The sequence below is a fragment of the Topomyia yanbarensis genome, chromosome 3 (genome assembly GCF_030247195.1).
Source record: "Topomyia yanbarensis strain Yona2022 chromosome 3, ASM3024719v1, whole genome shotgun sequence".
Taxonomy (NCBI): Eukaryota; Metazoa; Arthropoda; class Insecta; order Diptera; family Culicidae; genus Topomyia; species Topomyia yanbarensis.
This window is the reverse complement of record NC_080672.1, coordinates 275563853-275579656: the sequence shown is the minus strand read 5'-3', so window position 1 is coordinate 275579656 and position 15804 is coordinate 275563853. Positions and strand designations below refer to the sequence as shown.

Sequence of the window (15804 nt, the reverse complement as noted above, 5' to 3'; positions counted from 1 at the left end):
GCTGCTATTGAATTTTTTGTTGATTGGACATCTGGTTCCGGAATTACGGGTTTAAGAGTGCGACCACACAGAAAATTCCCATATAAACTGAAATGAAAAATTCTCAAAGGGGGGAGTAAGGGAAAATTTGAAAATCGAATTTGTAGTTTGGATGCCAATTGACTTTAACATGCATGAAACGTTGAGATTTGATGTAATCTCGCAAAAAAATTTTTGACGAACATTGACTTTTTTGACTTTGGCACATTTTTTCCTTTCTCATATAGAAAGGTTATGCAATCGCTCTATAAATCGTCATCCTACTCCCTTTTTTGGCTTGTATTGGCTTATGTAGGAGTATGTAGTAAGGAGTTGCTACTTTTAAATTATAGCTAGTTTAAATTTCTTAACGGATCTTCCTCCTTGATCCGCCGTTGGTTTCAAGCGTTGTTTAAGTGTCGACCAAGGGGTGAGTCGCTTAGAACAATGTGCCATACACACTGTATCACCTACGATAACAGGATATAAGATTACGATTCACAGTAATACACAATCATTTCACTCGTTACCACAATGTGTAGCACAATGAGTCACACTTTTGACAACTCAAAAACTCTCAACAAAGTGTAGTTGAATAATCGCACAGCAACCATTGTTTTTGTTTTACTGAACATCATGGCACATCGTGGCACATTGCGGCACAAGCTACCACGCTGTTTGTTTGTGAGCGCAATTCGATTTGTGTTAAGCGACTCACCCCTTTGTGTTGACACATAGTATCTCAAAATCATGGCAGTCGATCCATTGTATGTACTATGTGCAAATCGTACTGAATATGTAATATAGACTTCCACCATTGTACTGAACATAACCAGCTATGGAATCGTTGGACAAAGACTATTTAATTGAATGTCACAACTTTATCGATTTTTTTATTGGAAGCATTGTATCGTTTCACTGAATGTATTGTAGCAGTGGGATCGAAACAGTATCGATATCGGATGGAAGAAAATACTATAATTTCGATAGTACAGTTGTACAGTTGTGAAGTAACCTACACATATTGTATTTAATAAAAGTTGTAACTATTTTATGGACTATGAAAAACAGTGCATTATGTAAAAAAGAAAGATGCAGTTAGAAATAAATTGCAAAATGTACTGTTTAATATCATATTTAATATATTGATTGTCCGTTTGTATATATCGATGTTTAGGGCCGGATAATGGACAGGACCGAGGATGCCGCTGTCTGAGGTCCCCAAAAGATTACAATAAAACAAAATTTCTAGAGAAAAACCTTTTATTGTTTGGAGAACTTTATATTCTTCATTTTTGTAATTTTTTCCCTTCATTGGATACTTAATATGATAGAGCCAGCAGACCGGAAAAATATTTTTATTGCAATATTTTTTCTTGTTTTTCTATAAGTTCGAAATGTTCTACAAAACTATCACAAATAATGGAATACAAAATATTGTCGAACAAAGCATCTTATTATGTTGAACAATTTTTGAGATATTTGCAGTTTTTTCGAAAACGACCTATTTGCACTCAAATAACTCATGAACGGGCAAAAACGGGCAGGCCACTCAGTAGGGGAGCACGGGGCTAGTTAGCGGTTCGGGTAAGTTGGCGGAATTCCTTTTTCTCCGTTTCTATTATACATGTGGCGCTGCCTCTCGTTGTGTACTTATGTATGTTATGTGAAATCCATTATCTAATGTGCTTTTGTTGAAAAAAAATTGTTTTTGTAGAAGTTGTGAGCGATATTGTGTTTTCGAGCATACCATGTAAATTTTGTAAATTTTAAACACTCTGTTACTTCGGGTGATTTTAAATCTATTTCCCGAATGATTATATTTTTCGATAGTGCGCGAAAAGAGCTTTCAATATCCGTATAGATATTACATCTATCCATGAAATGAAGTTATTTTTAAATTGTTTAATTAGGGTTTCAGCGTAAAAAAACACTTTTTTTTACGAATTTTTAGAACTTTGCGTGAAGCAAACAGATCAAAACTTTTGTACATTATAGTGTATCATTTCAATAACATGGTGAGATTTTTATATGCAAAAATATTGACAAACGACTCGGTGACGAAGCTTTTTGTAGAACGTCTCTGAAAAAAAAACATGATTTGCGGTGTTACCTACCATTCAAAAATTACTTAACCGATTTCTTTCAAACTTTGCAACTCATGCTTCTCATAAAAAGACGGAATTTTTCGTGAAAAATGGAAATACTTCCAAATTCGCAGTCTTATCAGTCACAAAAACGCTGGTTTTGTTTTCACAGGAACAGAACCCTTGCCAAACCATAATTCATTTTCGCGAAAACAAACTTGTATTTATCAGGAAATTTGCTGCGAGCAAGAGCCTTGTAAAATTTGAACTACAAGATTTGTTTAAAAGTGGTTTTTCGAATGTGATTCATCGTAGATGAAGACACACCCTGTGGACTTTTTCAGCACCTGGCTCGGGCTCGGATTTTGACCGCTGTTTGTTGTTTCAGGCTTCGATTGGGTTGTTTATTTTCTCGGTAACATTTGTAAACCTTTTCGGAGACAAATTCATGTCCAGTACAGCGACTAGCCGCCAGTTTTTTCGCCAAATCATGATCAGAGATGTTGGGATCGGCTTTGATTTTTCGAATGACCTTGTATTGCTCGGAAAGTGCAGTTGCCGGCAGTTATGAGAGTTGCATTCTACTTTTTAGTCGCTTGACTCACAGTTCTCTTAAAATAATCTAGAAATTTCTTCTAATGCTCACTCGAGAATAGACGGGATAAATTCGTTGCTTGCAGGAATGAGAAAAATCCAAGAGGGTGAATGTTTTGTCGTTTCTTTGAAAAATGAGTGAAGCCAACATAAGCTGGCTTCCTGGCTCGGATAGTTGCCAAAAATGACAGCGAACGCGCTTTAAGCAACGTTCACATCACTAGGAGCCAATGTTGTTAACTCGAAATGAAACTTATCGAATACAAACAAACTTCATTTTGATGTGCTTAACTGGTACTGAGGTGATAATAGCATTCGGATTTTGTGGAGGAACAACGATGAAAGAGAAAGCGTGATTTCTCATATATTGTTATTAATTACATGTTTTGAATTCAACTTTTAAACAGTGTCGTACAGTTCATGTGAACAGATCTTGAACATTTGAAGCGTAGCTAGCGCTACCGGCACTTGGTGGCAGCTTCAGGCAACAAACAGTTTTCACGGGGCTGGAAAAATCGCCCATCGAACCGTCCGGTCGCCATTAATAAGAAAGCTTTCTTCAACTATGAAGCATTCTGCTTGCCTTTCCAACATGGATGACTCTTGTCCAATGACTTGTAGTTTGCTTTGGGTTTGTTTCCAACAATGTTACTTTGATAACATTTTGACTGGCAACCCTGGACCGGAGTAATGAAAATGTACGCGTCATTTACCGGCCGCAAATTATCAGTTTTTAGCAGGAAATATAAAGTTAAAGCTCTAGAAAAGTGATAGTAATGTAGTGCTAATGATTATTTATTGGAAAAATTGTGAAGTTAAGTGAATTTTCCATTTGTCTTAAACCGTGTGTTGGTGTGTTGATGAGCTCATGGCTCATGTGAGTAATGAGAGTGTGAGATGGGAGAGAGCGGATTTGCCAGGCGGAATGTCATACGCGTATTGGTCGGAAGAATGACATAATTTATTAAAATGGATATTGGAAAAATCGGTAGAATTTCACAGAAGATAGTATAGTTTCTAAGTTGCGAAGTGAAAGGTGCGTCGGACGTGTTGTTATAGTGGTCATTTGAACGAGGAATATTTGTTGAAAACTAACTGAATGCAGCATCAACCGCTTTGCACTAGATAGTGTTTTCAAAGGACATCCGATTAAGCTAAGTATCTAGTTACGGTTTGTAGAATTTGTTGATAAGATTAGAAGTTTGAAAGATATTTGTGTTTAGTTTTTCAGTTCGCCGCATCACATTAATCAGCAGCATTAGTATGAATGTGTGAGTGTGATTTGTTGATTGGCGAGAATGGATGAAACTAGACTTGCTACCTATGAGGACGATATGTAGCTTGTAAAAAAATCTCATGAGGTTCAGCACTTTTTTGTATTGTATTGTTTGTATCGTCTCAGATGGAATGCACCACTGATTGATACTTAAACTTTTGTATTGTCTTACATATTTGTGGGCCTTTACTTTTGGTGAATATACGCGAGTAAATATTAGTGTCACCGTATTGGTGATCGTTTACAAAGATTTGAATCCGGGAACCAGTGACACCCAGCGATGCCAACCTTCCAGTTTGAACTGGATTCTTCCAGTTTTTTTTACAACATCCTGGCAAACAAACAATCGGAGGAATCTTCCAGTTTTTTTGAAATTTGAGCCAGTTTTCCAGTTTTTTTATAAATGTTTATTTAGTTTTTTCTCACAAATTGTAACTTGATTCATAGAATTTTCAAGCAAGCGATGGGGTGATGCCGAGTGCCCCAGAATAAGATTTTAATCCACGTCGTCGCAGTATGTTTATGTTTATCTTTCTCCTTTGACTTTGGAAACCGAACGCCGCGCGTAGTTAGCTTGCAAGATCGCAATTTATTTTGCTTTTCGGCGCGTCTATCATAAAATTTTAGAAATGTGAATTTGCCGATATATTCGGGTACGGAAACATCATAATAAACGTCGATCAGTGTTGTCTCCGGCAAAAATCGTACTTATATAGACGTTGTTTTCATTCACTCACACGATTCACTCTAAAATGTCACAAACTGTTTATTCTTGATATTGCTTCTCGATCATTTCCCACTTTACTTAGTCTTTCTCCAACCACGCGCTATTGTACCGAATATCGAGTATAGATATAAGATTAACTCACAGTTTTAGCAATACTCCTATGGCCGGGTGTTTGGAGTTCAAATTGCTGTAGTTTAGGGAAAAAGATAATTACTCTCGATGGCCGGATATCCAGAGTTTAAACACAAGAAAAACATAAATAAATGTCTTTTTGCTTTGAGCATTCGTATACTCGAAGACTAACCATCCCACCACATAAAAACATTCATTTCGTGGTCGCATTGCCTGCTTGTGGCGAATCCTAGACCTATACCTGTCCTTCAATCCAACTCCGTAATACCTATTGAAGCGTCGCTGAGTCGGGGGCCTTCTCTAACTAGGTATTACATCAACATTTCCTACCCTATCCTAAGTATCGGTGAAGATGGTCGTGGCCGGCAATAATGATTCTCATGCTATTGGTTTACTGAACTCAAGAGATAAAGTTCATTCCCGATCATTTATCTCACAAGCAAGATGAGTTGAACTACCTTTAGGCAACATGATAATCGTTAGTATGCAATCTACGAATAGCACCGTGCTTCGTAGGGTTCACAGTACCGACCCTTTTTAGCGAGAACCGGTACTACGGTACTGAAGCCTTCAGTACCGGTAGTACCGGTAAAGTACCGGTACTCGAATATTTTTTAAAAAAATTCGAAAAAAGCTTCAAACTGAAATTGAATGCTCAAACTGATGATCTTATTCTCAGATGATTGATTTGCGCTGATCAAAAAACATGTTTATTGTTTTTAATTGCTTCGGAATGGCAAGACTCATTTCACAGAAGATTTTTTTCGTATAGGGCACCTTCTTTTATTTCGAAATCTAGGCCACTTTGAAATCAATAACTGCTAAGTGGTGCGACTTTCGTCGACTTGAACAGATGGTAAATGTATGAAACCCTATTAACAACAGTAATCACATTTCCTCTCTTGCTTTTCTGAAAATTAGTTTCGACCTTTATGTCGTTTGCCTACTATTCTCTAATGCATATAAAGGCTCCTTGCTTTCCTGTAAACTATGGAGTTTTGCTGAATTTTCAGATCACCAATAATTAAAAATCGCCCCATTTGAAGCAGTTCACCAAGTCTAACACTGTTAGCTACCCAAGTAACCACAAAGCATTATTTAGTGACTCGAAGTATGTTTTATATTCGCATACAGAACATATGCTTTAAAGCTTCATAGTTCTATATGATACATTAGAGCACACTTAAAGCCGAAAAAGGCGAAATAGCGTGCCAGTACAGAACACCTTCAGGCACTTTATTGGCTATCAGTAATGCGGACAAAGAGCACTACGAAATTGAAAATAGTATTAGATAAAAATAACTTTTCTTCTATATCGATTTAGCACATATTTAGCAATATATTATATATTATACCAATCTTTTTCAAGCGAGCCAGAAAAAAATCTTTCGCTAGTGTCCTGTAGATGGTGTTATATGTTATTAATACTTCCCAGTAAGTCCATCCGGAAAATGAGCCGGAATTCTGGCTGGTTCCAGTTAGTATTCTGGCTTCACTGACACAACCGCTTCTAATTAGAATCGGTTGTGTCACTGGAGCAGGAATACTAATTAGAACCAGCCTGAATTGCAACTCATTTTTTCGGGCTGAACTTTACTGGGTCTCTTGACGCTTGATTACACGCTATTACTCTAAGTGATGTTTATTCAACAGATTATTTTATTTACATTAACAAGTTGTTTACCTGGAAGAGCAGGGTTCGATCCCAGAAATTTATAAGTTACACACTCGCCTTTGTCAACTTACCTGTGGAAACATATGTTCGTGTAATAGATTTAAATCGAATAGCAGCTATCTTGGTCGACGGGGTCGGAGAAAAAGGTAAAAGGTGAGCAGCACATTTCTAGCTCGTGTATTTGAAATGGATCAGATATTTTAAATATAAATGTAAATCATGATTTGATTATAAGATTTTAATTTCAGCAGTTATGATGTCGGATCATTATTCGATCGTGCAAACAACTGAAGAAGATGAAACTTTGTTGTCAGTTTTACCTAGCGGATGGCTAGTAGGGTGTCCCAAAATGACATCATGTTAAAAAAGTCATCGGGCTCACTTCTTAAATGAAAGGTTAGGGTATTAGGACCACTTTCTTCTTCGGAGTGAGTTTGCTAAAACGCTTCCTACTGGTGGCGACTTTTGATTTTTTGAAAAATGGGCCGATTTTGGATAAAATTTCAAATTTATGCCTGTTGAAGCGGTCCTGCACTGTCTTAGATATTTTTTCAGCATTTTTTATTTTTTGGAGATCCAAACGGAGAAGTTTGGTTAATTAGTTTGTACAAATTTTGAATTATAAGAGTGGCAGAGCCATTAAAACTTAGTAAAAAGTGAAATTTTTGGTGTTTTTCAGTATTTTTTCTTCAAAACTGGGTATCTACAAAATTTTAAAAGTACAGAAAACACTTTATATAGTTGAGCCGAATGCAGGGGCGTAATTTTGCTGAAGAAAGTGTATAGCTACGGCTAATGGGGTATAAGTTATTTACGTTTTTGTTAAATAACCTTTTGACATTTTATGATATTCATAAAAAATAACACTGTTCTACAAAATAAAACAACTTAAGTGGGCTTAGTCCGCATATTATTTTTCGGAAAATAAAAGGAAAATGATGAAAAATGGCGTTTTTCGCTTGTCTCTAGCACATCAGAATCGGTTTTTATGAGCATTAGACGATTTTTTTAAAAAATATTTTCTATACTAATAGCCACCTAGCGGGTTTGAAAATCACTAAAATTAAACAAATATGTCGAGTTAATAGCAAGTTATGGCGTATATTTGAAGGCTGAATTGATTAACGTACTTACATTTTACATATAAAGTCTTATTTTCATGTTAGGAACTTTGAAGTGGAGAAAAATGCAGAAGAGTGAGGTGAGTGTTGAAAAACTGATATTTACTGTTTAGATCACATAATTCTGAAATAGTCAAATTTGGGGCAAATATCCTCGAAAAAGTTTTACAACAGAATACAGCGCATCTTCTGACACAATCGTTTTGTTGAACATGCCTCCTAGAAGTAATTATGGAGAATTAACTCTTCAAAAAATAATTAGAGACTTGGCATCATTAGCAAAGTTATTCTTTTTATAATTTAAGTTACAAAAAAAATCATCATATGCTCATTAAACCTCGTCCTGACATACTAAAGACGTACAAAAAACGTCATATTTCATAATTTTCCTTCTATTTTTCGAAAAACAATGTGTGGTCAAAGCACATTTGAACTGATTTACTTTTTGGAACAGCATTATTTTTGATAAATTGCTCAAAATGTCAAAGGTTATCTAACAAAAACTTAAATAACTCATACCCCATTAGCCATAGCTATACACTTTCTTCAGCAAAATTACGCCCCTGAATTCGGCTCAACTATATAAAGTGTTTTCTGTACTTTTAAAATTTTGTAGATACCCAGTTTTGAAGAAAAAATACTGAAAAACACCAAAAAATTTACTTTTTACTAAGTTTTAATGGCCCTGCCGCTCTTATAATTCTAAATTTGTACAAACTAACTAACCAAACTTCTCCGTTTGGATCTCCAGAAAAATAAAAAATGCTGAAAAAAATCTAAGACAGTTCAGGACCATGCCTGTTGAATAAATTTGAAATTTTATCCAAAATCGGCCCATTTTTCAAAAAAATCAAAAGTCGCCACCAGTAGGAAGCGTTTTAGCAAACTCACTCCGAAGAAGAAAGTGGTCCCAATACCCTAACCTTTCATTTAAGAAGTGAGCCCGATAACTTTTTTAACATGATGTCATTTTGGGACATGTCTAGTGAAAAACGGTTGGGATGGTGATAGAAGTTTGACGGAAGGAAATCTTTGCTATTGGCCAAAGAATCTCTCAGGTTATCGCCACTTGGAAAAGGCTAAAAGGAATCCGAATGTTCCGATTGACAACAAAATGTTGCGACCGTACAGGTGCAAAATAAAGAGGAACAACTTTGCGACATACCTCGAGGTAAGACGAAAATGGTGAGTAGTATTAAGTTAATTAAGAGTTTGTTTATTTTTAGGCATTTAAGGAGCAAAAATGTATGGAAGTTTCGTCCGATACAGATGAGTACGAGCATAGAAATAATCCGAGAAACAACAACACTGCTGCTGCACTGTTTGCATCTATCCAAGATTCCAAGAATACCACAGCTGAACAAAAAATTCCATTGTGCACAACACCTTCGACATCTGAAAATACCCCAATGACCCATTCTTCCACTCAAGAAAACCCAGCTGAAAACGAATTTAATCTCCAATCATTGAGTAACAAAGTGGAAGAAGTTATAAAGGAACAACTCAACGCTCAAATTCAGCTGAATAGATGCGTCATATTACTTTCTCAATTGAATGCAAAATTGGATGTTTTAGCACAAAAACCACAGCTCTCGACAGAAAATAATGAAGTGCAACTAAGATCCTTTTCGCTATCTCCAGTACGTAGCTTGGATGAATTGGAGGCATTGGAAGAAAGTGCGAGAAACAAAGAATTCGTCATGTGTGCTGTTAAATTGCTCGGCAGTATCCTTGGAAAAGATCGTCATGTCGGTAACGGGATAACAGTTTGCTTGCAAATCGTTGATTATTTCTTCTCAAGAGAGTTTATGCTGTCCTGTTCGTGGACTGGCATTAGCCGTTCAAAATCGAACGATGAAAACATGATTCCAAAAATATCGTTCAAGAAGTATGATCGAGTCATAAATCTGTTTTATCAGTGTTACGTCTAGTGGCCAGCGTTGTCGGAAACCGAGCTCGAGGGGTCTTGGGTCCGATATGCTACTCACAGACACCGATTATATCCAAAAATGTACCGAACAATAAACCACCGAATATTTCACCAAAACCGCATATCACAAACGGTAGGAACTCTTCTTCCACGAAATTAATTTATTTTCTATAAATTGAAACTCATTTTATTGGGTATTAATGGAGATTTCTATTACGGAGACACTTTATTCCAGAAATGCGTCTGGTCGCTAAGACGGCTTGGGATCTGAATGCTGACTGTAACAATCACCGCGCGCAATTGTATATCCCCAAGTATGAAGATCTAAACCCACCTTAAACATAAAATTTCGTCTAGATCAGTTGTCTTAACTACAGTAAAAATGCGCACCTAAACATAGCCGCCACCTTGAAACAACGTTTCAACTAATACTTCTACTATTGCTATTTCTACTACAATACTAACATCTCAATCAAATCTGTCACTTATCACAATACAAATACATAACACAATATAAAAATGCATAAAAATTATTCAGCATATCCCGTTGGTTTATCCACCTCATTGTCCGCATTCTCCAACGCTCTGTCGATAGTCGCTGTCATAGGTTGTTGGCACAATTGCTGATCATCCGCAGGTAGGAGACATAGTTGTGAAGCTGGACGTTTGACAACTCCGCTACACGTTCGAAGAACAACGACGCGCACGACGCCATCCTCTCCAGGGTTTGCTTCGATTATTCGTGCTAGAGGCCATCTTGTTGGGTGCAGTGAATCATCCCGAAGAATAACCATAGTGCCGGGTTTTAGTGGTGTGCTTAATCTTCGAAAAGGCTTTGAATCTCGCTGCAACTCCTTCAAATAATCGCTCCTCCATCGGTGCCAAAATTGTTGTGCTTTCTCTTGCAGTCGCTGAAACCTGTCCAGCCGGTTGAGTGGAATGTCCCGCAGATTGGGGTCCGGTATTGAGTGAAGGGAGCAACCGATTAAAAAATGGGCTGGTGTTAGTGCAGAAAGGTCACTTGTGTCTTCTGCCAAAGGTGCCAGAGGCCTCGAGTTCATGCATGCCTCGATTTGTGCTAATACCGTCACCATTTCCTCGAAATTTAGCAAGGAATTCCGTAGCTGCCGTTGTAGATGACGCTTCGCAATCTTCACCGCCGACTCCCAAAGTCCACCGAAATTGGGTGCTTTCGGAGGAATCAAATGCCAACGGATGCCTTCCGTCGCGCAGGTGTTAGTAATGTGATTCAGCTCCGATTGGTTTTGCACACGCCTGTAGATCTCATGCAGCTCATTCCGTGCGCCGATAAAATTCCTCCCATTGTCGGAATGTATGTGCGATGGTTTTCCCCGACGTGCGATGAATCTTCGTAGTGCCGACATAAACGCTGCTGTCGAAAGCAAGAGGGTGAATGTTTTGACGTTTCTTTGAAAAATGAGTGAAGCCAACATAAGCTGGCTTCCTGGCTCGGATAGTTGCCAAAAATGACAGCGAACGCGCTTTAAGCAACGTTCACATCACTAGGAGCCAATGTTGTTAACTCGAAATGAAACTTATCGAATACAAACAAACGTCATTTTGATGTGCTTAACTGGTACTAAGTTGATAAAAGCATTCGGATTTTGTGGAGGAACAACGATGAAAGAGAAAGCGTGATTTCTCATATATTGTTATTAATTACTTGTTTTGAATCCAACTTTTAAACAGTGTCGTACAGTTCATGTGAACGGACCTTGAACATTTGAAGCGTGGCTAGCGCTACTGGCACTTGGTGGCAGCTTCAGGCAACAAACAGTTTTCACGGGGCTGGTCGAAAGGTCTCCCACAAGCTCGAGATGTGTGGCTTTAGTACTGAAGCACACAAAAACACAAATGTATGCCTTTGTGGGTGCTGCTTTCCTATGAGGGGCTCGCAGGTACACAGGACCACAGTAATCAACTCCAGTATTGCTAAAGGCTCTGCTTGGTGTTACCCGTGCGTAGGGAAGCTGGCCCATAGGCTGTTTAACTGGTACAGGATTGGTTCGCGTGCAGTTGTAGCAACTTCTGATGATTCCATGCAACAGTCGTTTTCCGTTTACTGGCCAGTATTGTTCCCGAATAACTGCTAGCATTAGTCGCGGTCCCCCGTGAAGAAGTTTGTGATGGTAATGTCGAGCCAACAGTTTGGTGAAGGGATGATTTCCGGGTATTAATATTGGATGTTTGCTTTCATATGGCTCATTAGAATGCTGCAGACGACCACCTACTCGGAGCAGTCCTTGCTCATCTTGGAATGGGTTTAAAGCGCGTACAGTGGATCTTGGCGAAACGAGTTTTCCAGTGTGAAGATCCTTGATTTCCTGTAAGTATGACTCCGACTGAACTAACCGCAGGAGTAGACCTTTTGATTGTTCCAGCTCCTCCACCGTCAAGGTAGCGTTCAGGCATGAAGGTTGACCGAGACGACGCGATTGGCAATTGCGTCGGAAGCGAGAAATCCATGCAACTACGCGTAACATCTTGTTGAAGTGCGAATATCGTGTGAATATTTCGTTGTATTTTCCAGAGCACGTTGCCCCGGCCGCCACCGTTTCCCTCTCCATCAGCTCTTCTGGTACTGGCTCCAAAGGGCTTTCACGTGGCCAGTTTTCCTCCGACTTGCTCAACCATTCCGAACCGATACTCCATAGCTTGCTTTCCAAAAATGCGTTGACGTGCATTCCTCTCGAGACAAGATCCGCAGGATTTTGTAAGCCAGGAACGTGTCTCCATGTGGCATTGCGTGTTGTTGTTTGGATTTCGCTGACCCTATTGGCGACGAATGTTTTCCAGTGGTAAGGTGGGGCTCGTAACCAATTTAGCACAACCGTTGAGTCCGACCAAAGGTGAACCGAGTTGAATTCCATTCCGAGTGCTTGGATGACCTTGTTGTATAAACGAGCGGATAGCTGGGCGGCGCAAAGCTCTAATCTTGGGATGCTGAGTCGCTTCAGCGGAGCAACCCGGGATTTTGATGATATTAATTGTACCTTAACCGTTCCGTTCCTGTCCACTGTGCGGGCGTAAAGGCAGCAGCCATAAGCAACCTTGGAGGCGTTCGCGAAGCAATGAAGCTGTGTAGATATTGCATCTGGGAGAAAAACAAATCGATCCACCTTGAAGTACGATAGTTGCTCTATTTGAGGTCGAAAGTCTTCCCATAATTCCTGTAGATCCTTGGGAACTTCGTCGTCCCAGCCGATGGGAATAAGCCACAAACGCTGCATAATTATTTTTGCTGTTATTACAACTGGTGAGATTAATCCCAATGGATCGTATAGCTGAGCGATGCATGACTGAATTTTACGCTTGGTGAGTATACCATCCCTTTCCTTAATGCTGAGATTGAACCTTAGACAATCTGACTCAGGCTCCCATATGATGCCCAAGGTTTTAATCGTTTCATCTGGATTGAACTTAACAGAAGACTGGGTCCCAATTTGATCCGAGGGTAATCCTTGAAGTACCTCTAGCCTATTGGACGTCCATTTACGCAGTGGAAAACCGCCGCCTGCCATTAACTCGTTCATTTCCTTCCGCAATTCTATCGCTCCTTCCACCGTGTCATCGCCTCCAATGAAGTCATCGATATAGTATCCTTTCGAAACCAGCGGCGCTGCTTTGGGATAATGCTGCCCTTCATCCTCTGCCAGTTTTATTAGCGTTTTTGTAGCCAAATATGAAGATGGTCCTAGTCCATAGGTAACGGTGCAAAGCTGGTAGGTTTGAATTGGTTCCGAAGGGTCAAATCTCCACAGAATTTTCTGTAAGGGTCTGTCGTCAGGGTCACCTGACGATACATTTTTTCAATGTCGCCTACCAATGCAACAGCGTATTTTCGAAAGCGAATGACTATTTGCAGCAGCTCGTCCTGCAACACCGGCCCAACTAAAAGCGAGTCGTTTAATGAATTGCCAGACGACGTTTTAGCTGATCCGTCGAAAACCACCCTTAATTTTGTTGTTGAACTGGATGCCTTCAGCACTGGGTGATGCGGCAAGTAAAAACTCCTCCTCGTCTGATGCTCTCCATCCGGGACTGGTTCCATGTGATGTAGTTGCAGATATTCCCTCATGAAACTATGGTACGCAGTTTTTAAATCCTCATTCTTTTCAAATTGCCTCTCGAGCAAATTGAATCGATGCAAGGCAGCTGATTTTGACTCGCCTAACATTTGGCCAATCTCCGGTTTCGTCGGCAAACGAACGATATACCGTCCCTGCTCGTTTCTGGTTGTCGTATTGTAGTAAAGTGTTTCGCAATCCTCCTCTTCGATGGACAGGGGTTTTCTATCGGCCATTTCCTCCACCTCCCAAAATCTTTCCACCAAGCGGTTCACCGATTCGATGCTAGCACAGTTCGTAACAGTGATTCGAGAATGTGGTTGAAAGGAAGAGGCTCCAGCAATAACCCATCCAAAAACAGTTTCCACCACTAGTGGCAAATTATGTCCCAAATTAATCTGTCGGTTTGGCCGAAAGAAGGAAAAGAAGTGCTGTATTCCGAGTATAATATCCACCTCCCCACACACGTTAAATTTCGGGTCCGCCAATGACACGTTATCCGGGATGTTCCAAGCATTCGAATCGATGTTGTTGAGCGGTTGTTTCGATGTCACCTTGTTGAGCACTAAGAATTCCATTGTCACCGCATAGTCCGAGAGTCTGGATCGTACCTCTGTTGTAACCATTTGGTTGCATTTTATAACACCCGTGCCAACACCATGCACATTGATATCCATTTTCCGTCCCTTCAAACGCAGCATCTGAGAGAGCCTTTCTGTCATAATGTTCGACATTGAACCACAATCCAGCATGGCTCGCGCCAACAGTTCATTACCGTGTCGATCAACCACCTTTACAACCGCCATCATCAAAAAGGTGTTCAATCCAATCGCTGCAGTATTTACAAGTGTTGAGGTCGATGCGTTCTGGCCGGCGGCTTTCCGATCGAGCTCAGCTTCCCGTGATGCCGATGCAGCTAACGTGACTGCTTTCGTTGTATCCTTCGAGCTAGGAAAACCTGGATGGATAATTGTATGATGCTTTCCTTTGCAGGTACGACATCGGAATTTTGATGGGCAGTTCTTCACAAAATGGTCGGACCTAAAGCAGTTGCTGCACAAGCGATTTGAGTTTACCAGATCCAACTGCTTCTCGTGTGACATCTTGGGAAAATCCTGACATTCAACTAACCGATGATTATGCGAGCAAGCTACACATTTAAATACGCGTTCTTCCGCAGCTGCATGTGCATACACCTTTGCTGGGCCAAGTCGCTTGAATGGTTGCGCCGGTATTGGTGTTTGCGATGAGTGTGCAATGTTGACCTGAAGCGATTCGAGTACCCGTGTCCTTCGTTGCAAAAACTCGATAAGCGCACCATAATTTGGATCCAAAAGAGTCGATGCATGATCTTCCCATAATTTTAATGTGGCGTCATCTAGACGTGAACAAAGCAAATGCACCATAATCGTGCTCCAACTATCCACAGGCTCTTGTAGCTGTTTTAAAATTTTGCTATGTCGTTCGAATGTGTCGATCAATCCATGTAGGGCGCTAGCTGATTCTCGCTTGATTTTCGGATGATCCAACATGGTATGCATGTGCCGTTTCTTGAGAAGGTAGCTGTTTGAGTAACGGTCAACCAAAATTTTCCAAGCCACTGGATAGTTCATGCAACTAATTGTAAGGGACTCGATGAGTTGGGCGGCTTCGCCTCTAAGTGCTGCCCGGAGATAATGAAACTTCTGTACGGTTGAAATTTCATTCGATGAATGGATCAAAGCCATAAAGGTGTCGTGAAACGTCAACCATTGATTATAATCTCCGTCGAATTCCGGTAGGGTGATGGTTGGAAGCTTGACTTCAGGAGCATACGATGAGTTCGATTGCTGAACACGGTCGGCAGGAAGTTGCTGTGATGGCGCATCTGGTATTTTCGACAATAAAGCTCCCTTCACACGAAAAAACTTTGTTTCAAATTTCTCGCGCGTGGACATGTGTTGTGATTCCGAAACGAGCGATTCCTCGTGGCATTCGATATCTGTTTGCACTTCCTCAAACGTACTCCAAAGTTTGTCCATGCTATTGAGGCGAAGGTTGATTTCATGCCGGTCTTCTTCACTGTTGCAGCGTTCTGAGTAATCCTCGCATCGATCCAGTGAGGCGAGAATGTTTGTTCGCTTCTGCTCGAGTTGTCTGATCTTTTTCTTCGTCAT

At 40.0% G+C, this 15804-nt stretch overlaps 1 protein-coding gene across 1 annotated transcript; it reads right to left on the bottom strand.

The window, feature by feature from the left end:
• Positions 1–10090: 10090 nt before the first annotated feature.
• On the bottom strand, positions 10091–15804 carry LOC131687940 (uncharacterized). The gene is made up of 3 exons (XM_058972039.1): positions 13405–15804; positions 11608–13348; positions 10091–10953 (listed from the first exon to the last, which is right to left on the bottom strand). The coding sequence occupies exons 1-3, from the start codon at positions 15802–15804 to the stop codon at positions 10091–10093; spliced, it is 5004 nt and encodes a 1667-aa protein (XP_058828022.1).